At 50.7% G+C, this 24,313-nt stretch overlaps 1 protein-coding gene across 1 annotated transcript in view; it reads left to right on the plus strand.

The window, feature by feature from the left end:
* Positions 1-24,313, plus strand: part of plxnb1b (plexin b1b) — a 48,055-nt gene that overhangs the window by 12,657 nt on the left and 11,085 nt on the right. Inside the window, exons 2-23 of the mRNA XM_080494797.1 lie at positions 1,938-2,029; positions 2,910-4,080; positions 6,345-6,527; positions 12,044-12,172; positions 12,253-12,353; positions 13,494-13,626; positions 13,796-13,952; positions 15,864-15,972; positions 16,156-16,264; positions 16,932-17,813; positions 18,317-18,451; positions 18,909-19,031; positions 19,526-19,619; positions 19,732-19,898; positions 20,840-20,991; positions 21,067-21,172; positions 21,544-21,680; positions 21,760-21,936; positions 22,446-22,668; positions 22,827-23,069; positions 23,260-23,439; positions 23,550-23,698. Coding sequence (XP_080350923.1) covers positions 2,920-4,080; positions 6,345-6,527; positions 12,044-12,172; positions 12,253-12,353; positions 13,494-13,626; positions 13,796-13,952; positions 15,864-15,972; positions 16,156-16,264; positions 16,932-17,813; positions 18,317-18,451; positions 18,909-19,031; positions 19,526-19,619; positions 19,732-19,898; positions 20,840-20,991; positions 21,067-21,172; positions 21,544-21,680; positions 21,760-21,936; positions 22,446-22,668; positions 22,827-23,069; positions 23,260-23,439; positions 23,550-23,698 — 4,850 coding nt within the window. The 5' untranslated portion in view covers positions 1,938-2,029; positions 2,910-2,919. The remainder of the gene's footprint in view (positions 1-1,937; positions 2,030-2,909; positions 4,081-6,344; positions 6,528-12,043; positions 12,173-12,252; positions 12,354-13,493; positions 13,627-13,795; positions 13,953-15,863; positions 15,973-16,155; positions 16,265-16,931; positions 17,814-18,316; positions 18,452-18,908; positions 19,032-19,525; positions 19,620-19,731; positions 19,899-20,839; positions 20,992-21,066; positions 21,173-21,543; positions 21,681-21,759; positions 21,937-22,445; positions 22,669-22,826; positions 23,070-23,259; positions 23,440-23,549; positions 23,699-24,313) is intronic.

A 24,313-nucleotide genomic window follows, 5' to 3' on the forward strand; every position in this document is an offset into this window, starting at 1 on the left:
GCCTCGTCCCCCCCCCACCCACCCCCTCCCCCCCCCACCCACCCCCTCCCCCCCCCCACCCCCCCCCCCCCACCCTCCTGCCCCCCCGCGTATTATCATTAGTCACATTCCATCAGCTCGGAGCTCGCCAGCACGGAGGCTTGCGGGCACTTGTTTGTGATGGTTTCCCTCGCCCCCCCCCCCCCCTTCCTCTCCTCCTCGCCCGCTGCCCATGTCACCATTGTCTCTTTCTAACCCTGTTTGTGTCTGCCAGCTTTTCCCCCCTCCAGATATGCCCCCCCCCACCCCCACCCCACCACCCACCACCACCACCGCCCCACCTCTTCCTCTGTAGGAGAGCTGAATTGAAACGGAATGAAAGGCTGAGCTCAGTGAAGCGCAGGACGGCTCAATTGAATGTGCCTCTCAGGAATGCGTGATGCACCGTGGTTCTGTGGTGGAGGATCTGCCCCACCACTACCTGTCACTGCATTACAAGTCCATGTCTCTGTTCAGCCACACCAGGACGACACAGTTTCCTCACTGTAGCGTTTTCTCTGGTGGGAAGTTTTCAGAACGACTCCACAACCCGGCGCCCTGTTTGTTTCTTCTACAACTGTCCCACGTAGTCTGTGACCTTTTAGATTGTGACATTAAAAACTGGGTAAGACTGGAACAGTTCAACATATTTTGATAAACCTAGTCTTATAACCGTGTCTGTGCAACACCAGCCATTATTAGTCAAACAAATGTTTGTTTTTGTGCTTTAAGATTATTTGTAGGTTGCGCTTTTATTGTGAAAACCTCGGTCTTGGAGTCAAATGGCCGTCCCAGTGGTGAAAGTGTCTCTGGGCTGAGTTGACGATTCCCTCTTCACTGGAACACCTGTTGGGAAGCCTCCTGCTGGAGGAGGAGCTGTGAGAGGAGGAGAAAGTCCATCATGTCAAAGTGAAGCAACGTTGTGATGATAACATTCACACACACACGCCTCTTCCTCACCCCTCCTCTCAACTCTGCTATTTCTGATTCCCTGAACTCGCTCCACAAAAAGAGTTTCACTCTGAGTCCAAATGTGCCGGGATTGAATCAGGAGTCCATTCTCTGGCTCTCGTGTGTCTGAAGCTCTGAGAGGACTCCGGTCTGATTGGATTACTCACCACAGGATGAGGAAACGCTGTTTAATTCCCCAAATGAGATCAGGTGCAAGTGAGAGCAGCACTTCACTTTTTGGCTGGTGAACGGATGGAGGTGTGTGTGTGTGTGAGAGAGTGTGTGTGTGATGTGCTTACAGAGGGACATAATGAAGCTGTATATGGACTATAAAGCAGAAGTGATATTTTATTCATAACTTGAGGAGACATTGAAAGTGGTTCAGAGGGATGGAGGGATGGAGGGATGAAGGGGTGGAGGTGTACTAATATGGGAGCTCTCGTCCTCTCAGGGTTCTCAAGCCATCGCTTAGCAACGTGTGTTTCTGCCAGGGACCCTGAAAGCAGTGAAACTATGGGCCTTGTCCTGTGTGTGTGTGTGTGTGTGTGTGTGTGTGTGCGTGTCTCTTGTACACAGAAGCGGATGTGTCCAGTGAGTTTGGGTCTGACAGGTCTTTCAATAGCAGTGAGCCTCTCTTGGAGTTCACTGGACGGTTTCCCAGTTTAACATGCAGGCTGAGAAGCACTCAGACTTGATTTCAACAAGTGTCAATGTGGCGGTGGTGCCAGAGTCCTGAGGGGTTATACTTTGCCTTTTTACTTATTATTTATCACACAGAAACGTCCTGCAAACAAGCTTGGTTGTGTGAAATGACTAAAACTCTTGTGAAACTCCCATGACGATGTCACTGAGCAGTTTTTGTATGGACTGAGGAGTGACCCCCTTCAGATGTGTCCTGTGTGCCTTCACTCTCACTTCCTGTTAAATAATAGAACAACACTAACGGTGCCTCTGTGTGTGTGTTCCAGGTCGTCTCCAGATCCACGTGGGTTAGATCGGGAGCTGCTGAAGCGTGGAGAGGTGGAATGGCACCTCTATAATAACACTCCAGAAACAAATGGTGAGCAGTGAGTTCGCATGATTTTAAGGATTTTTGACGAACAATTAGAATTTCAGCGTCATCGTCTCCTGGCAGTGCTGTGAATCAGTGGACAGTCAGCGTGAGGTTCAGACCAGAGCGATGACATACCTATACGTGTGTGTGGAGGAGAAAAGAACAGTTTCAGTCCTCTATACCGCCGTACGACTGTTTCATGACCCTCTTCACATGACTGTTTTCACTGGAGTCAAATCACCTGGTGAACTAATGATTGTGAGTCGGTGTGTCGAGTGCTGCTTCTGTGTGCCAACCGGAGGCCTGGACTACCTAATGGGGTTTCTCTTATGGTGGTAACGTCTGGGTTTTCCGCACTGCGACGCTGGGAGACGTTCTACTGGGGTTAATCACCACGGTGACTCACGCTAACCTGCCCCCCCGGAGCCGGTTATGTTCTGGAGAAAAGCCCCGCCTCCAAACCCATCACATCCTGATTGCTGCAGTACAATAATCACCTTAATGAGAAGAAGAATACCATCTTGGTGAGGAACTCCATGGAAGATATAAAGTAAACGTCTGCCCGACACGTTCCGTGTCGTGATAAAGTGAACTTGAGCGATGGCTGTGCCGTCTATTGTCGAGTGATGAATTAACGTCGTATAACCTCACCACGTTATGCATTAACAGGGTCTGCAATTACCTGCCAGCATTAATTTCTGGCTTTGGCTGCAGCAGCAGCAGCAGTGTTGCTTTTGGCCTGGATCACGTGTTTGAATTCTTCATATTTGTGAAGACGAGTCATTTTTATGTAAACGCCCACCTATCGACTCAAGTCAACTTAATTTATATAGCACCAAATACTATTAATATTGTGTGTGTGTGACGATGTGCTCTTGTGCCTCAGCTCTGCGGCCATGCCTCCGGGGAAGGTGCGTGGTCTCTGGGCGTCGGCGGGCCAAGCCCTGCTGTCCCTGCTGCTCCTGGCGTCGGACTGGCCCTTCACTCCGTCGCCGTGCACCCTGGCCTCCGGGTCAGACGCCGCCCCCCCGGACCCGTACCCCACCTTCACCAGAAACGACACCCTGTTTGAGCACCTGGCCCTGCACCCGGACCCCCGCGAGGGTCGGGTCTACGTCGGAGCCCGGGACCACCTGTTCCAGCTGGACCGCTTCCTCCAGCTGGAGCTCCAGGACAACACCGGGCCCGTCACCGACAGCCGGGAGTGTCTGCCCCCGGTGACGGTGAGCAACTGCCCGCAGGCGAGGGAAACCAGCAACCACAACAAGCTGCTGCTGGTGGACCCGTACTCTATGGAGCTCATCACGTGCGGGAGCGTCAACCAGGGCATCTGCCAGAAGCGAAGTCTGGACTCTGTGGACACGGTCCGTTTCTCCACCGAGAGGCCGGTGGACACGCAGTACGTGGCGGCCAACCACCCCAACGTCAGCACCGTGGGACTCGTGGTTCGCTCCCATCCGCACAGGCAGCCGCTGCTGTTCGTGGGGAGAGGCTACACCAGCAGCCACCCGCCCATCTCCACCCGGAACCTGGCCCAGGAGCCCGTCTTCTCCTACGAGGAGACGGCCAAGCTGGCCGTGGCCGGCCGTCTGTCGGAGTACGACCATCATTTCGTGGCCTCGTTCGCTCACCGCCAGCACGTGTACTTCCTCTTCTACCGGCGGGACCTGAAGTCCCAGTCTCGCGAGTACCGCACCTACATCTCCCGAGTGTGTCTGGACGACCAGGCCTACTACTCCTACGTGGAGGTCCCGCTGACCTGCAGGTCCAGGGCCGGTAAGATTTACAACCTCCTGCAGGCCGTCCAGCTCGGCCTCTCCAAGGACGGGGCGGCGAGCCGGGGCCCGGCGGTGCTCCTCGGGGTCTTCTCCACCCGCCTGGCCTCGTCCACGCTGCCCAGCGAGGACTCGGCGCTGTGCATGTTCGGCCTCCAGGACGTGGACGACAGAATCAACTCCACCAGAGACCTCTGCTACACTCAGACGGGGAAAGAGGGAGGCGTGGAGGCGGCCTACATCGAGTATGAAGTCAAATCCAACTGCGCCAACCTGCCAGAGGTGAGATGACCCCTGCATCTTTCAGCATGCACGTTCACACACATTTCCACAGTACGGCTCTAGTAGGTGCGGCAGCTTTAAACACTGCCGTCTCAGTCCACCTCACAGGTCCTCGTGTCCACTGGTCCTAATGAGGGAATAGATCTCAACCTGCCGGCCAAAACACCTTCTGACAGGCTGGTTTAGACCCACGGGCCCTATGGGTGACATACAGTCAGCACACTCATGTGGTTGAAGAGTGTGTGTCACAGTGTGTGTCACCGTGTGTGTCACAGTGGACTCCCCCACAGGTCCCATCTGATCAGTGCAGCAGCAGCTTTAACTCCATGTCACTGAAATGTTCCACTCAGCAGAGAAAGACGGAGGATATGATCCTGCTTGATGAGGTGAAACGCTGCAGTCATCATTTCCTGAGAGCTCGGTGCTCACTTCAAGTGTGTGTGTGTGACTGTGTGTGTGTGTGAGACTGTTCACCTGCCCAGGTGAAACTGCCTCCATCATGTCAGTTTGGATCAGAGTGTAGAAACCTTGTGACTGAGCAGTGTGAAATATGGATGAGACGTATTCTAATGCTATTTCTCGCCTTCATTAATATTTTCCAAGTTAATACCGGGTTCCTTGAACTGGGTCATTACTTTTGTCTCCGTCTTCCGTGGACAGCCGACGGTGGTCTGCTGCTATGGAGCTGGATCATGAACAGTGTGTGTATAGAGTGAAAGCTGTGTGTCACTGCCTGGTGTCAGTGTGTGTCATCGTATGTGTGTGTGACTGGAGGCTGCTGACGGCAGAAAACCACCGCCTGTCAGAACAATGGAGCCTTTTCTGTGAGGAAACACTCATTCTCTGCTAATAGGATTTTACACTTTTGTAAAAGATCATTCTGAGGTGTGTGTGTGTGTGTGTGTGTGTGTGTGTGTGTGTGTGTGTGTGTGTGTGTGTGTGTGTGTGTGTGTGTGTGTGTGTGTGTGTGTGTGTGTGTGTGTGTGTGTGTGTGTGTGTGTGTGTGTGTGTGTGTGTGTGTGTGTGTGTGTGTGTCATTGATAGTGCAACATCAGCAAATCAAAAGAAACCATATGTTGATGAGAAGAGAAAGGGGGGGTCTGCAGCTGAAAAGATTAACAGTGTGATTAGTATGTAAGAGTAAATCTCTGCTTGACGCACACACACACGCGCACACACACACACCGCACACACACCGCACACACACACACCAGCAGGGCGGCGATCAGGTGCAGGTTGTCGACAGACCACATCGTCCTCCACTTTTCTCAGCTAGTTGAACTGAATGGGCCCTGCTGAGGCGGTGAGACGAGGACCTGGAGTCACACTGGGACACAAACGCTTGTTTCCTATTTGTATCACTGTTTTTCTCACTTGTCTTCAGGTTTCAGGTCTTTTTAAATATGGAGCCTCTGGTTTCAGCTCGTACACCAAACCTGATCAAACATTAGAAATGTGACTCGTCGTCGTGTGTTTTTCTTCATTTAATATTCTTTTTGTCTTAGAAAAAGGAATTAAATAGCAAAATTCAGATTTATTCTCTTGGAAATAAGATATATGATGTTATTTTTTTTTTGTCATCTGCGCAAAAGGAAAGTGTGATTTCAAACATTTAGAGGTGGGGGGGAATGCTGGGCAGTGAGGTGATCCTCAAGATGTCAGCTGTGTCTTCAAGATGTGAGCAGTGGTTCCCGTCAGCGCTGGACTTCATGTCTGTCCACTCATTGTATCCCTGACAGAATTTCCTTTGGGTTTTTATTCCTCCTCGCTGTTGTTTCACAGGTTTTTTTAGCTCCGCTGAGGTGAGATTTGAGCTGCACGTTGCTTCTGCTCTGTGTTTTCGTGAGAGAAGCCCTGTGACAGAAGTACACTGTGTTTCTCAAGCCCCCAGCCAAATAAGGAGACCATTCATAAGAGCACAGGCAGCCAGTAACACGCAGTCCATCAAAACAAAGAGCCTTGAAACCAGCAGAGCTCTCAGGTTCATTGCCTCCATTTCCTATTGTCAAGACGACCAGCGATGAACCGCTGACCGGCTTCCCAAAATTCTTGTGGAGGAATAAATAGTCCTGAACAAAAAAACAACAGCTCTGCAGCCAGAGGAAAGACTTGAGCCTTCCAGGCTGTGAAAGCACACACCCCCCCCTTCCCCCCTCCCCCAGATCAATCCAAGCACAACAACTGCTGGCGAACAAGCTGAGAAATGAACTAGGAGTGACTTGAAGTGAGCTCACATGATAACATGTCTGTTTCCCCGCCACCAGAACACCCTGGAGGCCTACCCCTGCGGCTCCGACCACACGCCCAGCCCGATGGCCAGCCGCATGGCGGTGGAGGCCGAGACCATCCTGGACAGCCCGTCGGCTCGGCTCACGGCCGTGGCCGTCAGCGTGAGGGCGGGACACACCATCGCCTTCCTGGGAGACTCCAAAGGGAACCTGCACAAGGTAAAGACATGAGCGGACGGGCCGGCGACGGCGTGGGCTCCACGAGATGTTCTGTCGAGATGGTGACGGTCTGGCAGGCTTCACCGGTTGGAAGAGGAACCGTGTAGGACAATGTACCTACATTGGTTCCAGGTGCTTCTCCTGCACTGTTCTTCCAGGAGGTGACTGGAACGTAGAACAACACACTGTCAGTAACTCAGATTGAAGGCAGAGATGGATCCCAGGTTCTAAAACAAGACGTGTCTATGATCTGAGCGGAGCAGCGAGGAGTGCTGTTATCAGATGTTACAGGCTGGCACATGTTCACTTCTCATGTATTTTAGTCAACAAACTTCAAACGGACCAGTTCAGTGGAAATGTTAGGATGTCACAACCTAAACTCTTCCAGAGATTACAAAGAGCCTGGTCTGTTTACCTTCGCCAGCGAATGTTGGGGGAAGGTTATGTTTTTGTCTGTGCACGTTTATTGGTTTGTATGTAGTTTACCAATGTTTTGCTAAATAACTACTCATGCGAATTGCATGAAATCTTCAAGGATGATTGGTCATCATCCAAGGACTAACCCATTAGATTTTGTGACGTTAACAACAAACCGTTTAGGAATAAATCCCCAAAACTGCAAAAAGAAAAAAAAGTCTCATACAAAGCAGATGAGAGGCACCTCATGGAGGAGATCAATGGAGATCAGCGTCTGTTGCCATGGAGATGCTCAGTGTTTCACACAGTGATGTAGCTACCTGGCCTAGTTAGCATCGATATGAGCTAACGGCTAACGATGCTAACTCTGTTCTGCAAACAAAAGTGGTGTTGGAGTAGGTCTGCGCTCTACCGGGTGTAGCTCTAGTTTCATCATGCAGTGCTCTGATGAGATATTGCTCAACTTCCGTTTTGAAGTTGAAACACGCCTCCAAAGTATTTCAAATAAATGATACCACTGCGAGAAGAAAAGATGTCAAAAAAACTTCAATGACCAAGAATAATTTGGCAAGAGAGTAGGAACTGAAAAGTCCTGAAATATCCGAGAGGGTCTGCAGGTCGCCCGTCTCGTGCTCGGTGTTCATGTGTTCACAGTCTGGAAGAGACTGAAATTAAAATGCTTGAGGAAGATGAAAGCCAAACAGCAGGAGTCAAAGACATGCCGTGAGGTCGTTAACGTCAGTGTCAGGAGAACGTTCTCATAGCCGCCGTGACGTCTGTGGACCAAAGTGATGAAGAAACCAGGAAACAATCCTTTAGAGATTTCTAAACTTCCAGTGAGCCTGTGATGTATTTACAAAGCTGACTGGTCTCCTTTCATCTTTCAGGGTTGCTTCTTCTTCTCTTACAAGAGCGTTTGACACTTTAGTTGAAACTGTTTGAAGGCGTCGCCTCTGCCTTGTCCCTCTGTTCACATCAACGTCAGAGAGCCAGTCAGTAGGGTTTCTGTTCAGAACTTTGATGAACCTAATGAATTGGTTGTTAAAGCCAAACTCTCCAGTACTTTCTGAAGAAGAGACCAGCTAACTATGGGATGCCCTGTCAGCACTGAGGCCAGTCAGTTGAGTTGTCTGTAAGCCTTGAATCCTCCATAATATATGGTGTGCGTCTGGTATTGTCCTGCGCTGCTCTGGGTGGGTCTTCATTTATTAAGTCAGGGAGGAACTGTTCCACTCTTCTAGAAATTCTTCATGTCAATGTTTTATTGTCTACGTTGAGTATAGTGATCGGACATTCTCACTGCTCTTTGTCTTTGGAGTCACTGACATCTTTCTTCTTTCCATGATTTTAGTGTATTTAAGAATACAATTCAGAGATCCATATATATATATATATATATACTTAAATATATGTGTGTGTGTTATATAATTCTCTGATTGTTCCATAGTTAACCTGCTGTGTTGAAGTTTGGGAAAATGAAATTTAATCCAATAATGTTTCATCTTAAAGAAAAGAGCCATCGGAATAATCAGTGGGAAAAAAATAAAGTTCCACGTTCCAACAATGCTGTTATTCATTCAGTTAAAACTGTTTAGATTTCAGGACATAGTAGATGATAGTATTCTGCATAAATCCCATAAAGAAACTTTACCACTTGGTGTCCAGAGCAGATCTGCAAGAAGAGAAAGTAACTTTAACTTAAAACGTTGAGGAGTAAATCTACTTTTAACACTGCATCTCCGTTAAAGTGGTCAAGTGATGGAATAATCTAGACAAGGAGTCTAAATCACACCCAAGATCTAAAACAGTAATTACAACCAGCATATTGTGTCAATGTGTGTGAGCCCTCACACACTTCATAGTCAGTTTGTTTTTACTGTGCATTATAAACAAGAGGCAGATTACGTGGGTTTCTTCTTCTTTCTGCTCCCTTCCTTACGGCAGTGTGGAAACTTTGTTTTGGTTCTTTTGTCAGTGAATGAAATAAACTAAAGTTTTGTTCTGAGGCTTTGCTGCTTTGGGGTCAAATTCATGGACGGTTTGGTTGTGAGGCACGTGGATATGGACAAATGTGACCAAAACATTACCAACATCTCCTTGTTTGTCACTTATTTTGGTGTCTGTGCTTTATCTTGAATCAAAGTCTGTCTCGTTGCCACGTTAGCAGGAGTATTCCCTCTTCATATCCAGGATCACAGTGACTAATCCCTTATTTATAAATGACAAAGATGGAGTCTGAGAGCCTGGCGAGGCGTCCGCCATGTTGACGCTGGTTTCACACGCAGGAAAGACGTGGTAGCGTCAGGACGGCAGGTCGTGAGGTGTCGTGACGCCGCCCTGAGAGCAGGGCTCTGCAGACTGTGACTCCCCTGCACACACTTGGCTCTTTGTGCCTCTTCTTTCACTGGGGACTCGGGGGGGGTCAGGGCCCCTGCCTGAGCAGAAATAGCACAATGACGGCCATTAACGTACATCCACGCTGCCTCAGACCGTACATCACTGTGCGCCCCATGCTTCAGTTGTGCACTGTCATGGCCAACTGGAAAACAGTGACACTTCCTCACAGACACACATTCACATCCCGGCAGAGCCGTCCATCATAACAGTGGCAGCGATGAACGGGTCATCACTGTGTCTCCTGCAGTTACCCCGCAGCCCACCCCTTCCCATCATGCACTGCGTGTGAAAGGCTCAACACGTTCCGCAGTCCGGCCAGCGGGAACATGACGTCTTCGTCCACAAAACACTTTTCCACTTGGTGTTGTACATCTCGTTTTTCCTGTGCAACACTGTGGCGTCAGTCCATTTGTAGGCGTGAGTTGAAGTCCCGGGGCAGCAGCCAGCTGTGCAGCTCCTGCCCGCGTGTCTCCAAACAGATGTTGTGACGAGTTCAAAGCTCAGCCTCTCGGAGTTTTCCACAGATTGCCGTCGCTCACCTCGGGTTGCTTTGAACCGCACTTTATTTCAAGATGTTCCATCTTCCCTGTGCTGAGCCGCCTCCCGGCTCTCCAGCATGATGCTGCCGCCTCCCTGCATCGGGGGACTCGTCTGCTCTGGAGGTTGCTTGAAGGCACTGAAGTTGTTCCTCATATTTTACTTCTGGTCCATTTATTTTCTTACTCAGAATGAACCAAAACATGTGAACATATGGCCTCTTAAAATCTGATTTATGCAGTTTTCTAACCTTTGTGTGCTGATTTGAATTCTCCTGAATGGTGATTATTATTATTAGTAGTAGTAGTAGTAGTAGTAGTAGTAGTAGTAGTAGTAGTAGTAGTAGTAGTAGTAGTAGTAGTATTGTGGTGATTTTACAAGCTGAGAGCTTATAAACTGAGGAAATCATAACTGCAGCATTGAAGATGCTCTTACTCCTTCTCCTCCTGGGTTTACATGGTTTTGGTCCAAGTTCTAATCTTTTTATTGAGCAGCTCCAGAACTGGAGGAGAAGGAGGCAGTTTAACTAATACTCTAATGGGAAAATAAATGATATCTGATTTCTATTTTACACACTGTCCACCTTGAAGGTCTGACTGATGCAGAGCAGCTCAGAGACCAAGCTTCAGGGTTTCTTCCTGTGTGGAGGAGGTGTTGTAAAGCCCACAGGTCATGGGGAGGGTCGGGAGTTCATCCTGTGGACCTGAAGGAGGCGCTGCTGATGGAGGCAGGGTTCGTCTAGATGGGTGGTAGATTCGAGAGCCACGGTTCACGGAGAGACGGCCCGTCCAGGGTTTGATACGAAGGTGAACTCCTGCCTTCCCGCTGGTCAGTCCTGCTGCTGAGGACGACAGAGGAGCCAGTGTGACTTCACTTTCCCGAAGCGTCAACAGTGTGGCAGAGCTGGAGTCCACTGGGTGTCCATCAGAGGAGGCTTTGTGTGGCAGCGGTCAGAGGGCAGCCTTCAGTTTTCATGCTTCCATCTGATTTCACTGGTTTGTGTTGGAAGGGACAGAATCGGAATCATTTGACTGTCGTCATGCATCTGCTTCCCTACACACCATGAGATTGCAGTTACAAGTCCCGGCTTTCAGCGAACAGACAACAGGCACAAGATAGACTTTTGGGAAATGTGAACACCAGAAACGCTGATGAACTATATTCCTCCCGAGGCTACAAACGGTCTGCTGTGAGGAGTTTGAAGGAGAGTCCAGCTCTCTTCACCCTGCTCAGGATCTTTCCTCACGACAGAAGATGTATTCCTGGACCAGGTCACATGTGATGACTCGGTTCCAGGAGCTGGTCTTTGTGAACCCCCCCTAGCAGCCACACTGTCCTCCGTTGTCTTGCTGGTGTTCAGCACCAGGTTATTGTCTGGACACCACCAGGTCAGGGTCTGGAGCTCCACTCTCTGTCCTTGATGATGTCGTCTGGAGAGCTTGGCGACCAGGGTCGTGTGGTGGATGGCAGAACAGACGCGTCTGTTCAGGACTCGGCGTGGATGATGATGTCCGATCACTTCTCACCAAGTCTGTGATCCAGGAACACAGACGGGGGAGACGGCAGACTGTGGAACGGCTCCCCCTGTAGGCCAACTGAAGGTCGTCTCAACCAGCAGGGACCAGAGAAGCGTTGACATTCCAGAAGAACAGAATGTGGTTTGATTTCAGGATGTACAGAAATCTGCTTTGCTCCCGTGTCTCCTCAGTCCATCTGGTGTGTGCGTGTGTTTCTGCCTGAAGAGCTCTAATCCCCCACGTACCTGAAGGCTGGGATTAGTCTGGCATCAGCCAGCCAGATCGTATTTATCATCTCACACACACAGTGCAGGATTTTCTCATTTGGGTGATTGCTGTCTTTGTTCCGTCACTCTGACATTAGCTGGACTGAAGCTGATGCTCAGGGTTCTGACTGACGTGGACGGGGTTACACCGCCCTCGGTACGACTGTTCTCCCTGGTGCTCCTGTCGTCTGGAGCGAAGGAAGAAGAGAACAGTCTGCACTGATCACTGATCAGTCATAGTCTGGCTGCATGGGGGCAAAGTGTGTTTGAAGAAGGACTTCAGAGAGAAACTGAAGAGATTCACATGTCTAACTTTCTCTTTCTCTTTGTGTGTGCGTGTGTGTGTGTGTGTGTGTGTGTGTGTGTGTGTGTATGTGTTCAGGTGTTCCTGGGCCCAAACGGTGAGGTGGAGGAGTATTCCATCATTCTTATACAGAAGAGCACAGCCATCAGCTCAGACCTGCTGCTGGACCAGGACGAGGAGCATCTGTTCCTGATGACCCACAACATGGTATACACACACACACACACTCTCACACACACACACAAACACACACACAGTGGGTGACCATGGTGTTGTCTTGGTTGCAGCTGCAGAAGAGGCCGGTGGCTGAATGCCAGCAGCACCTGGACTGTCCGTCCTGCCTGCTGGCTCACGACCCGTACTGTGGCTGGTGTGTCCTGGAGGGCAGGTGAGCTCTGCACCACACCCACACCTTCTAATGTCACACTGCTTCAGCCCCAGTCAAATTGTTCTTCTTTATCCTCGACATAACCTGACCACAGTACTAACACATATGTTCTTCAGTCAAAATCAAACCCCTATGAATGAATCAATGAACGGCCTATTTCGGTTATTGCGATTGTGTGCATTCAGTTCATTGTGCATTTAAGTTCACGCAGACATGTTTTTTTTTTGGTTTTCACAATATCTGTAGCCGAAATGACTCGAGATGGAAGCGGAGGCTGATTTCTGTTCCTCCCTTAAAAACCCATAAAGTTCTCCAGGACAGCAGTGATACAAGATTTTAAAAAAAACAGAAAAAACTAAACGTAAGAGAAGTAATATGGAAGAGAGACAAAACTACAGACAAATAGAGCATAACAAAATCAACAAGTATTTTTTCATTGTAACCATCAATTATTTTACCTTTCAGTGTTTTTTTGAAGCACAACAAAGATTTACACAATTTCAGTCCATTCCATAAATTGACTCCCAGAAAACAAACACATCTATATTTAGCATTAGTTCTCAAACTGCTTCTTTGAAAGACACACACTCCTCTTAAACTATAATCATTTTCTCTTAATTTAAGAAAATAAATTAAATAACTGTGGAAAATCTTTTCTTCTTCTCTCAAAATAGTGTTTCTAATATTTTTAAGTTTACAATATCTATAAATTTTAATGTGCAAGAGTCTATGAATAGTGTTTTCTGGATAGAAAGCCTTATTTATTATTCTCCTAATTATTTTCTGGAGTTTAACGATAGGGTCTATATGTGTTGTGTATGTATTTCTCCAAACCTCAACACAATATGTGAGAAATACAATAAGCGCAAACATTTCTTGTTCACAAAGTTGCTTGTTTTATATAGAATACCAATAGTTCTTGATAAATCTTTTTTTTAATATATTCTATATGTGTGTATGCCCCCGGGAATTTGGTCTGATACTTCAATTCAATTCTTACTCTATTTAGGTTTTTAGGATATTGATGGAGAAGAGACATGATGGCTGAATGTGTGTGTGTGTGTGTGTGTGTGTGTGTGTGTGTGTGTGTGTGTGTGTGTGTGTGTGTGTGTGTGTGTGTGTGTGTGTGTGTGTGTGCAGGTGTGTGTTGAGGTCTCAGTGTGGCCGTGGCAGCCAGCAGGGTCAGTGGTTGTGGAGCTTCGACATGGAGCAGCAGTGTCTGTCCGTCCAGGACCTCAACCCGTCCAACGTGAGCCGGGAGGAGAGCAGGACAGTAAGTCTCTGATGGGGGGGGGACAGACGGACGGCAGGACGTCCTCCTCCTCTCTGTGTGTCTGCCGTACATCCGTGTGTGTCTCCCGTCACTCTGCTGGACATGCCGGCGCCGCTCTGAGCCAGGTGAAGGTGAACTCAGAGTGGTGTGGCTCTGCTCCCCCCCTCAGGTGTCTCTGTCCGTCCCAGGACTCCCGGTGTTGGAGGACGGCGAGTCCTACTCCTGCTTCTTCCAGGACAGCCACAGTCCGGCCAGCGTCACCGAGGGCGGGGTCACCTGTGGCTCCCCGGACAGCGGCGGCGTCCCCGCGGTGCCTCCAGGACAGGGTGAGCGTGGACCTGGACTCTGACCCTCCAGCCCTCGGAGGCTTTAGCTGCACCGTAATCAGATTAGTCTTCAATCTATTTTCTCTAAATCCGGCCAAGCCTAATCCATTTTTCATACACAGCAGGTGGTAATCTGTATTTAGTTCATCCATAAATCAATTTTCGGGTGATTCTCTGATGCGATACGAGCTCCTGAGAGCTGCAGGTCAGGGCGGCTGGAGGAGGATTCTCACCTGAGTGTGTCAGCCGGAGCTCTCACCTGGAGCACCCCCACCTCAGAGCCTCGCTGTGCACCGACGAGGAGGAAGGACTGGTGTGGTGGTTGAAGCTGCAGTGAGCAGCAGGATGGGTGGAGGTTCACCGTCACTGCATAAACACCCTCCACACTGTTTCCTCAACACACTGCTGCACCTGTAATTGTTATTCACGCTGACAATGGCGGAGCAAGCAGAGTCTTTGGACTTTAATCCTCAGCTCTTCGTCACACCAACCACACATTTCAAGTTGTATAAACTTCTCTAGCTGAAAGCCAACGGTGTTCTTCTAGAATCTCCCAACACTTTGGGGAACAACTCTCACCTTGAGGCCAGTCGACGTAAAAACCTGGAGGACATTGAGGTCATTCTATGATCTTTTCTCGCTGCTTTTCATCTGGAAGTCAAGATATTGAGTAGTTCACTTCTGCATTGTATGTTGATATTTACAGAAGTGATTGTGATATGATTAACTGAGCTCAGGATATTTACATTTGACTGGGTCGTTGACATGAAACCCAGCAGAGTGGCTGATAGATGATGTTTCTACTTTACATTCCGGCTCTGCTTGGCAACTCATTGTCCAGTCAGGTGAGCCCTGCTGCTCAACAATGTTTCACTTCATTAGTAGTTGAAAACTACCAAACCAACAGCAGAAAAGCATAAAAAGAGAGTGAGTTGTGTTAAACTGGACCTCTGAAGGCTTCATCTTGAGCAGGAAGAACAGACGTCATCAACCGACGTGGTTCGTTTCTTCTCACATGAACAGCAGTCACTTCATCACATTACACAAGTCCAATGTGGAGTTTGTGTTCATATGCAAAGTGGATAAAAACCACAGCTGACATTTATTATAATGTCATAAATTATTACATATTAGCAAGACCTTTTATAGTGTTTTCTGCTCAGACAATCATAAGTACAGTGACCAGGTCATGAATATATAAATAGGCATTAAAAAAGTTGGTTGTATAAAAAATCTTTAGGAATTCATGCATTTTAAAACATATTAACGAGCTGGATAAAGAAAATTGTCTAAAACTGTCGGTCTATTTTTTTTTAAAGGCGACAGTTGGTCCCAATAGCTGCATTCTTGTCACTGTGCAGATTTCTGTTTGAGCCTCACTTCAATTGTTGATTTGTATATTGTACACAATACTGTGCATAAAATGTCCACAAATATCTGTAAGCCTGTAAATATTTGGAAAGTTGGACATTAACAAAATAAGAGACTGAGGTGAAGTGATTGTAAAGTAAGAAAGAGGCAGAAATCACAAGACTGATCTTCTCTTCAGCTCTTTTCATTCAGACTGTTGGATTAGAAGTTTTGTTGTGGGGAGGGGGTTATTAGTTATTACTTCTGAATTAAATAAATCAAATAAAAAAACATGGACCAATTCAAGGTATAAGATTAATATTACATGCATGGAAAGTTAGTCATTTATTGTTTTGGTTTTAGTGTTCTGGACCACACTTGTCGGGAAATGTTTGTTTGTTTACTGTATATATGTGTGTGTGTACATATATGTGAAAAACTGATTGTTTGTGCATAAATGGCCACTTTAAACAACTTTTTCTAGGATTTTATTTTAGAAATAAAGGGAAGGTTGGATAATAGCCTGTAACTAATCGTTGACTGTCCATCTCGTCTCTGCAGATTTTGTCACCGTCCCCCTGTCTCTGCGTTTTGGACACGTCTCGGTGGCCTCCAGAGATTTCACCTTCTACGACTGCACGGCGGTGAAGCAGCAGGCCGGCAGTTTGCCGTGAGTCACCCCCCCCCCTTCTCCTGTGTTACAGTCCAGTGGAACAGTCCCCCCCCCCGACTCTTTCTAATGTTCTCACTGATACGTCGCTGGGTGTTTGTGTCAGCTGATAAATGTATGTTGAGGAATCAGTGTGTGTCTGTGCTGCCGTCCGTCCTGATCTCTGATCTCTGCGTCTTGCAGATGTCGTGGTTGTGTCCTGAGCCGGTGGGGCTGTAACTGGTGTGTCCACCAGCACTCCTGCACCCACAGGCCCACCTGTGAGGAGGGAGTCATCATCTACAACCAGCACGTGAGTTCCTCACCGTCTCACTCTGTCCTCAGTCCTTCTGCAATCTGTGATCTGCAAATGGCCCAGTCCGGTTAGTCCGGTCTGGTTAGTCCGGTCTGGTCTGGTTAGTCCGGTCCGGTCCGGGAGTCTGGTTGGTCTGGTCCGGTTAGTCCGATCCAGTTTGTCCGGTCCGGTTGGTCTGGTCCGGTTAGTCCGGTCTGGTCCAGTTGGTCCGGTCTGGTTGGTCTGGTCCGGTTAGTCCGGTCTGGTCCAGTTGGTCCGGTCTGGTTGGTCTGGTCCGGTTAGTCCGGTCTGGTCCAGTTGGTCCGGTCTGGTTGGTCTGGTCCGGTTAGTCCGGTCCTGTTGGTCCGGTCCGGTCCGGTTGGTCCGGTCCGGTTGGTCTGGTCCGGTTGGTCCGGTCCGGTTGGTCCGGTTGGTCCGGTCGGTCTGGTCCGGTGCTGGACAGAGTTGAATGAGTAAATGAGCTGGGAGTGTAAGCGTTGCTCCATCACGTCTGACATCGAGGTCTCATGTTTAACATCGCACGAGTTCAGTCTCCCCCATTTTTTCTTTTTGATTTGTTTTGTTTTTTTTGTCTCACCCTCTCCTCCATGTCTCCCTCTCCTCCATGTCTCCCCCCCCCCCCCCCCTCCTCCTCCTCCTCCTCCTCCTCCTCCTCCTCCCTCAGTTCAAACTGCCCACCTCATCTCCCCCCACCGTCAAACCTGTTAAAGTCCTGACGACAGCAGCTGCCACAAAGGCTGCCCCCATCACCACCACCACCACCACCACCACCACCTCCACATCCCCTCCCACCACTGTTGCCATGACAACGACAACCACCCCCACCACCACCACCGTTGTTATAGCAACCACTCAGGAGCAAACTACCGTACCTGCATCCACCGCCCCCCCCACGACTGCTCCCCGCCCCCAGCCCATCGCCCCACCCACCACTCCGCCCCCGGAGCCTGCCGCCACCACAGCCCCGCCCCCGGAAGTGACCACCGAGTGGGCGGAGCTTGTGGCGACCCACAGTCCCCCCGAAGGCGCCAGCACGGCAGCGGAGCAGACGCCCGTCACGGCGGCCGGTACGGACCCCGTGATGCCCCTGGTGACCCCCGACTCCTCCCCCCTGGAGGTCCTGACTGAGGCCACCCCCACCGGGCCCCCGCGCCTGGCAGAGCCCCCCACCATGGCCTCGTCTGGCTTCTCCGTGGCCACGGCCTTCCCCGCGGGTGACCCCGACGACTCCGAGCCCTCGCTGTACCCGAAGGTGACGCAGGGTCCCACGCTGCCCCCCCCACAACACCTCCACACACACCCTGACCCCGGGGTGCTCCTCTGGCCCAAAGAGGAGGAGGAGGAGGAGGAGGAGGGGGAGGAGGAGGAGGAGGGGGGCTACACAGAGGAGGCTGTCCTGGCAGAGAACGACACGGCCTCCTTCTCCGCCGCCACCGTGCTGTCAGGCGACGGCGAGGTGGAGCACGGCCCCCCGCCCTACCCCCACCTGCTGGACACTGACTCAGAGCTGGACTACCACTATGATGCAGCTGAGGCCTTCCTCCCGGTGAGTTTAGCCGCCTTGTCCTCGTCTTCCTCCTCCTCCTCCTCCTCCCCCTCCTCCTCCTCCTCCGCTCACTGAGCTCTGATAAATAAACCTCCCAGTCCTTCCTTTTCCATACTTTTACTCACTGAATACCAAGAAAGCGTCTGAACCCTGCAGCAGAGCCGGTTTCTTGTGTGCATGTTACCATGTTTCCTGATTTTGACATCAAGACCACTGGAGGGAATTTCTTCAAAATTTCTTCAAAAACTGTGCCGAGTCCAGCGTGAAAACAAGCAGGACTCATCTTTTATATTTAGGTGACGAGAATAGAAAGACCAATCTTCAGTATGTATGTTTTCCAATGACGGCTCATGTTTCACCTGAATGATGGAGAGGATTGACGTTCTGCAAATGTTGAAGAGTGTTTGTGTGTGGCTTGTCAGGGAGTGTTGAGGCAGTGTGGTGGTGTGCACACGCCCGCTGAGAGGACGTTGGTTTCATATGGTGTGTGTGGTTACTATCAGGGTGACGAAGGCTCCTATGTGAGCTGGGGCTCCTCCGCCTGCCCCTGTGTGGAGAAGGTCCAGGGCTCCTCGCTCCTTCCTGTCAGGGTGGACCGCAAGATCACCCTGCTGGCACGCAACCTGCACCTCTACCAGGTACACACACACACACACACACACACACACTAGCACACACACACACACACACTAGCACACTCACACACACACACACACTAGCACACACACACACTAGCACACACACACACACACACTAGCACAAACACACACTAGCACACGCACTAGCACAAACACACACACACACACTAGCACACACACACACTAGCACACACACACACTAGCACACACACTAGCACACGCACACACACACACACTAGCACACACACACTAGCACACACACTAGCACACACACACACACACACACACACACACTAGCAAACACACTAGCACACACACTAGCACACACACGCACACTAACACACACACTAGCACACACACTGGCACACACACACTAGCACACACACACACACTAGCACACACACACACACGCGCACACTAGCACAGACTGGACAGAATCTCCCGTGTCTTTATCAAGGACATGGACCTGGACTATGAGTGTGTGCTGGTCATCGAGGGGCAGACGGTGGTGGTGGACGCCTACGTGGAGACGGACGACATGAACCCGTCCAGCTTTGACATCACGTGTCAGCTACATCAGGTCAGATAGCGTTCAGTCCTTCACCCCCACACCAACACCGACTGTCACACTGCTGCAGCCAAGGGACTAGTTGTCCCCCTCCACTGCAGCAGAGGGACTAGTTGTCCCCCTCCAGCAGCAGCAGAGGGACTAGTTGTCCCCCTCCAGCAGCAGCAGTGGGACTAGTTGTCCCCCTCCAGCAGCAGCAGTGGGACTAGTTGTCCCCCTTCAGCTGCAGCAGAGGGACTAGTTGTCCCCCTCCAGCAGCAGCAGAGGGACTAGTTGTCCCCCTCCAGCTGCAGCAGAGGGACTAGTTGTCCCCCTTCAGCTGCAGCAGAGGGACTAGTTGTCCCCCTTCAGCTGCAGCAGAGGGACTAGTTGTCCCCCTCCAGCAGAGGGACTAGTTGTCCCCCTCCAGCAGAGGGACTAGTTGTCCCCCTCCAGGGGAAGAGAGGTCATCTCCGTCATCTACAAGTTCACCAGTTCTTCTCATGAGCCGGTTGTTGTCTGTCCAGTACTCTTATTCTGCTCCGGTGGAGGAATATCGAGCGATGGTGTACGTCAAGAGGAGGGACACCTTCCACGTGGACACGTCTCCGGATCTGTACGGTGAGGTCACTTCCTGTCCAGCGGTGGGTACCCAGCCATCTTGTCTGTAAGCTTTTAACCAGTGTGTGTGTGTGTGTGTGTGTGTGTGTGTGTGTGTGTGTGTGTGTTCCAGTGACTCTGTACAACTGCTCGGTGGGCCGCTCCGACTGCAGCCGCTGCCACACGGCCCATCAGAAGTACGGCTGCGTGTGGTGCGGCGGCCCGCGGGCCAGCTGCCTGTACGCTCAGTCCTGCGGGGAGCCCGTCCAGCAGACCTGTCCCGCCCCCGTCATACACTCTGTGAGTGCTGGCCGGCGTCACGCCCACCACACTACTGACCGCTTCCTCTCAACGCTCCCTGAGCTGCAGTGTCCTCTGACTCAGACAAACCACACTTCTCTTCATTTTGAAGGTCGCCCCAAAGTCACATTTCATTAGGAAAAGACACAAACATCTGGGTTTTCATGGCGGAATGGGGACATTTTGTCCTCGTCAAGCAGAGAATTAGTGTGGCAGTGAGGTGAGGAGGACCACATTGTGATGAAGGACTGAAGCTCATCAGGAGGACAGACAGTCAAACGGTGTCAGAGTCACAGGGGTTCATAGAGGGGGTTCATAGAGGGGGTCCATAGAGGGGGTCCATGGATGTCGTCCAGGACTGAAGGACTCCACCAGGTCAGAGGTCAGGGCAGAACGGAGGCCCACACAATACAAGGTCATAATGTTATGGCTGATAGGTGTGTCTTTTTTTTCCCATTCTGCTTGTGCTTCATCTAAAGAACGAAAATATCATTTTAATAAAAAACTGGATGGAGGGATGTTTTAGAAAGAATCTCAAATTCCACATAGAGAAGCGTAACCTTCTATCTCAACAGAATGACATTGAAGCAGCGTTTTGAATGTGAAGGCAGACAAATTCCTGCTTGACAAATAAAGAGCAGTGTTTTTTTTTAAACCATGCATTTCCTCACAGCACAGTTTTCTGCTCAACGACATGGTGAGAAAAAGAAACTGCGTCTTCGATTCCAGTTATTATGAAGTCATTTGTTATTGGAGGCCACCAGAAACGGCGGGTTTGTGATATTTACACCTAGTGAGCGTCATTATCAGGCTCAGACTAGAAGAAATCCAGTTGAGGAGGACTTCAGGACTCCACCAAGTTACAGTTGTCCATATACATGGGGTTCCTCCTGTACACTAACGTCCAGGAGGTGAGTGAGACGTGTCCTGTCCCTCTGCAGATCGAGCCGCTGTCTGGCCTGCTGGAAGGAGGCACCATGGTGACCATCTCCGGCTCCAACCTGGGTCAGAGGGCGGAGGACATCCTCCACTCCGTGTCCGTCGCCGGGGTTCCCTGCACCGTTGTCCCCGGCCTGTACGAGGTGTCGTCCAGGTACGGTGGGGGAGGGGTGGGGGGGGCAGCGTTCAGGAGGAACGGCTCTCACCGTACTGACCCCCTGTCTTCCAGGATTGTGTGTCGGACCAGAGCCAGCGGGGGGGAGAAGGCGGGCCACGTGTCTGTGAAAGTGAGCGGGGGGGAGTTCGGCCTGTCCAGCCAGAGCTTCAGTTACCAGGTAGACCGACCGTCGTCTCAGCTCTCCACGACGCTGTACACCTGGGAGCTTTCTGGTCAATCTTCAATCAAATAGCAGATCGGGAAAAAACAAATCTCCCATAAGCTGCAGAGGTTTCATGTTGCCACAGGGGTCAGCCCTCCTGCCTCACAGGGAACACTTCCTCAGTTTGAGGTCATGCATGAGCCTGACCTGAGGTGAGATGAAGAGGTCCTGTGTGACTGATGGGAGTGGTGAGAACACACAAAGTGGTGGTGAGAACGGAGGAAGAGCAGCTCTGGATTAGTTTAACCAGTTTAATAACACACTTGTGTAATATGCTTTTTTTTTAGTTCTGGCTGAATTTAACCTTTGACCTTTCGTCTGTCCAGGACCCTTTTGTGATGGGGGTCTCACCTGAGAGAGGCCCCAAAGCCGGGGGGACCACTCTCACCATCACTGGACGATACCTGCTGACCGGCCGGCCCTCTGACCTCTCCGTCACTGTGGGAGGAGCCTCCTGCACCATGTGAGACACACACACACACCCACACACACACACACACGCTCGCTCGCTCTCTATCTAAAAGTGTGTGTGTGTTCCGTAGTGTATCAGAGGTGCTCAGCTCCGGGGTCCAGTGTGTGTCGGGCAGCAGTAACAGGACGGGGGAGCAGCGGCTCACGCTGCACTACGGCAGCAGCCAGCGACACCTCCACACCACCACCTACCGCTACACCCACAACCCCAACATCAGCCACGCCGCGCCAGCCAAGAGCTTCCTGGAGTAAGTTCACTGACAAAGCAAAAGTTTGTAAATTGCTGGATTTCAGTAAAGGATGGCGGCGACCAGCAGCTCTTTGCCATACGATGGGGTCTGGACTCTCACTGCAGCATCTTCAATCACTTGAAGGCTTTTTGTTTTATCGTTTCAACCCGATAATTGAGAATTCACTTTACTCCGACAATAACCAATGATGGATTAGGTTTTCAGCGTCACTCTGAGTCAACATGTTCCTGATTTTAGAAATATTATGCAGGTGAAAACAAAAGGCAGTCATGCAGGAGGTAAAGGTTCAGTCCTGGTCGACCATGACTCCAGGTTCCTCACACTGCCACGACACCACCACTCTCACTACATCTTCACATCATTCCTCTCTCTAATGTTTTTGGCCAAATATAACAAGTTAGACCAGAGGTTTATGTCTCCAGCCAGGTTTAGAGGGACGTCCTGCTCAGTTTCTCGCCGTTACTGGTTGATCTATACTGTGAATCAGACCGTATCTCTTCCCGCAGTGGGGGTCGGCTGGTTTACGTGTCGGGTCACAACCTGGACGTGGTGCAGGAGCCGCGGATGGTCGTCACCGTCACCCCCTTCCAGTCCGTCAGCCAGGACAAGAGGAGGAGGAGGAGGGGGAGGGGGAGGAGGGGCGCGGAGCAGAGCAGCGCAGTGAGGAGGCTGACCAGGATGATCCCTGACCACGTCTGTGCTGGAGACCCCCAGTGTGCCGGCAAACAGGTGTGTGTGTGTGTGTGTGTGTGTGTGTGTGTGTGTGTGTGTGTGTGTGTGTGTGTGTGTGTGTGTGTGTGTGTGTGTGTGTGTGTGTGTGTGTGTGTGTGTGTGTGTGTGTGTGCGTGTGCGTGTGCGTGTGTAACCCTGTGTTTCCCCTGCACCAGTTCTCAGAGCGCTGCGAGGTGAACTCGTCCTCCCTCATCCTGTGCCACTCCCCCATGGTGGACTCCTCGGTGTGGGGCTCCAGGGTGACCGTGGAGTTTCTGCTGGACAACCTGCGCTTTGACTTCAGCAGGTTGAACCCGCAGCCCTTCAGCTACGAGCCCAACCCCGTCCTGAGGCCCCTGAACCAGCAAGACCCCCTGAAGGCCTACCGGTACAACCCGGGCAGCTTCATTCAGCTGGAGGTGAGGCCACAGCGGCGTCTCCACTCCCTCACTCCCGACACTGCCACTGTGACCTCCTGCAGGTCGAGGAGGGACGAGGACGGACGGATCCATGCAAAAGCTGAAAACTAGCTAAAACAGAAAGGGCCTAGCAAAAGTGCAGGTCAGCAGTTTCAGCTGAAGAGTCCAGTCTGGTGTGTGTCGTCCTCAGGGAGAAAACCTGGACCTGGCCATCGGTAAGGACGAGGTGTTGGTGCGTGTGGGGGAGGGGGTGTGCGCCGTGAAGACCCTGACCAGGAACCACCTGTACTGCGAGCCGCCGCCTCAGCAGCCCTCCTCGGGCGCCAACGGCAAGAAGCGCGAGGGCTCCGACAGCCTGCCGGAGTTCACCGTGAGTTTGAGAGCTCTGACGTGACGAGCCGCGCTCTGCTCTGCTCGGTGTGAGCCGCTGACCGCACGCCGCTGACCGCACGCCGCTGACCGCACTCCGCTCTCTTTCAGGTCCAGATGGGAAACCTCAACTTCTCCCTGGGCAAAGTCCAGTACGACAACCTGAGCCTGTCCACCTTCCCTCTGGAAGCTCAGATTGGAGTCGGGGTGGGCGCCTCCATCGTGGCCCTCATCGTCCTCATCATCGTGCTCATCTACAGGTCAGTGTGTCCTTCTGTCAGGGCTCATCCTGCTTCTGTCTGCATTGTTTGGACAAACTCAGATTCAGTGTGTAAACTGAAAGCTCTGCAGGCTTTAGCCTTCCCGTGAAGAACTCAGCTGATATTAGTAGAGACCCACTTGGCGTGTGAGTTTGGTGGAGTGGACCGGTCATCCAGCTCGGGGTGATGGCGGCATTAGTTCCCTGGTTTGTCCTCCAACAGAAGCACTGATCATGTCGCCACACAAGTTTTTTACGGGATTAATGTGTGAGGTTTGGGCCGGGAGGCTGTTGGGGGTCATTCTCTTAGTCAGACATCCATTTCTAAGGTATTTCCTCTTTGGCCTAAAGCCACATGACCTCTCTACTGTATTTGAATGAATGCACTGCAAAAATTCCTCTGAAGAAAATCTACTAAAACAAGAAAATGAACACTTAAAATAAGCAGGATTATCTGCCAACAGAACAAGAAAATTTTACTTGACAAGATTTTCAAAAATAAGAAAATAATTCTCGCCCCATATGACCCAGCGTCTTGAAAACAGCATTTCTGGACTCAAAACAAGTATTTTCATGTGTTCTTATTTTCAAATGTTAAAATAAGAAGACTGGACTT

This window comes from Blennius ocellaris, assembly GCF_963422515.1.
Source record: "Blennius ocellaris genome assembly, chromosome: 4".
NCBI classification, from domain to species: domain Eukaryota; kingdom Metazoa; phylum Chordata; class Actinopteri; order Blenniiformes; family Blenniidae; genus Blennius; species Blennius ocellaris.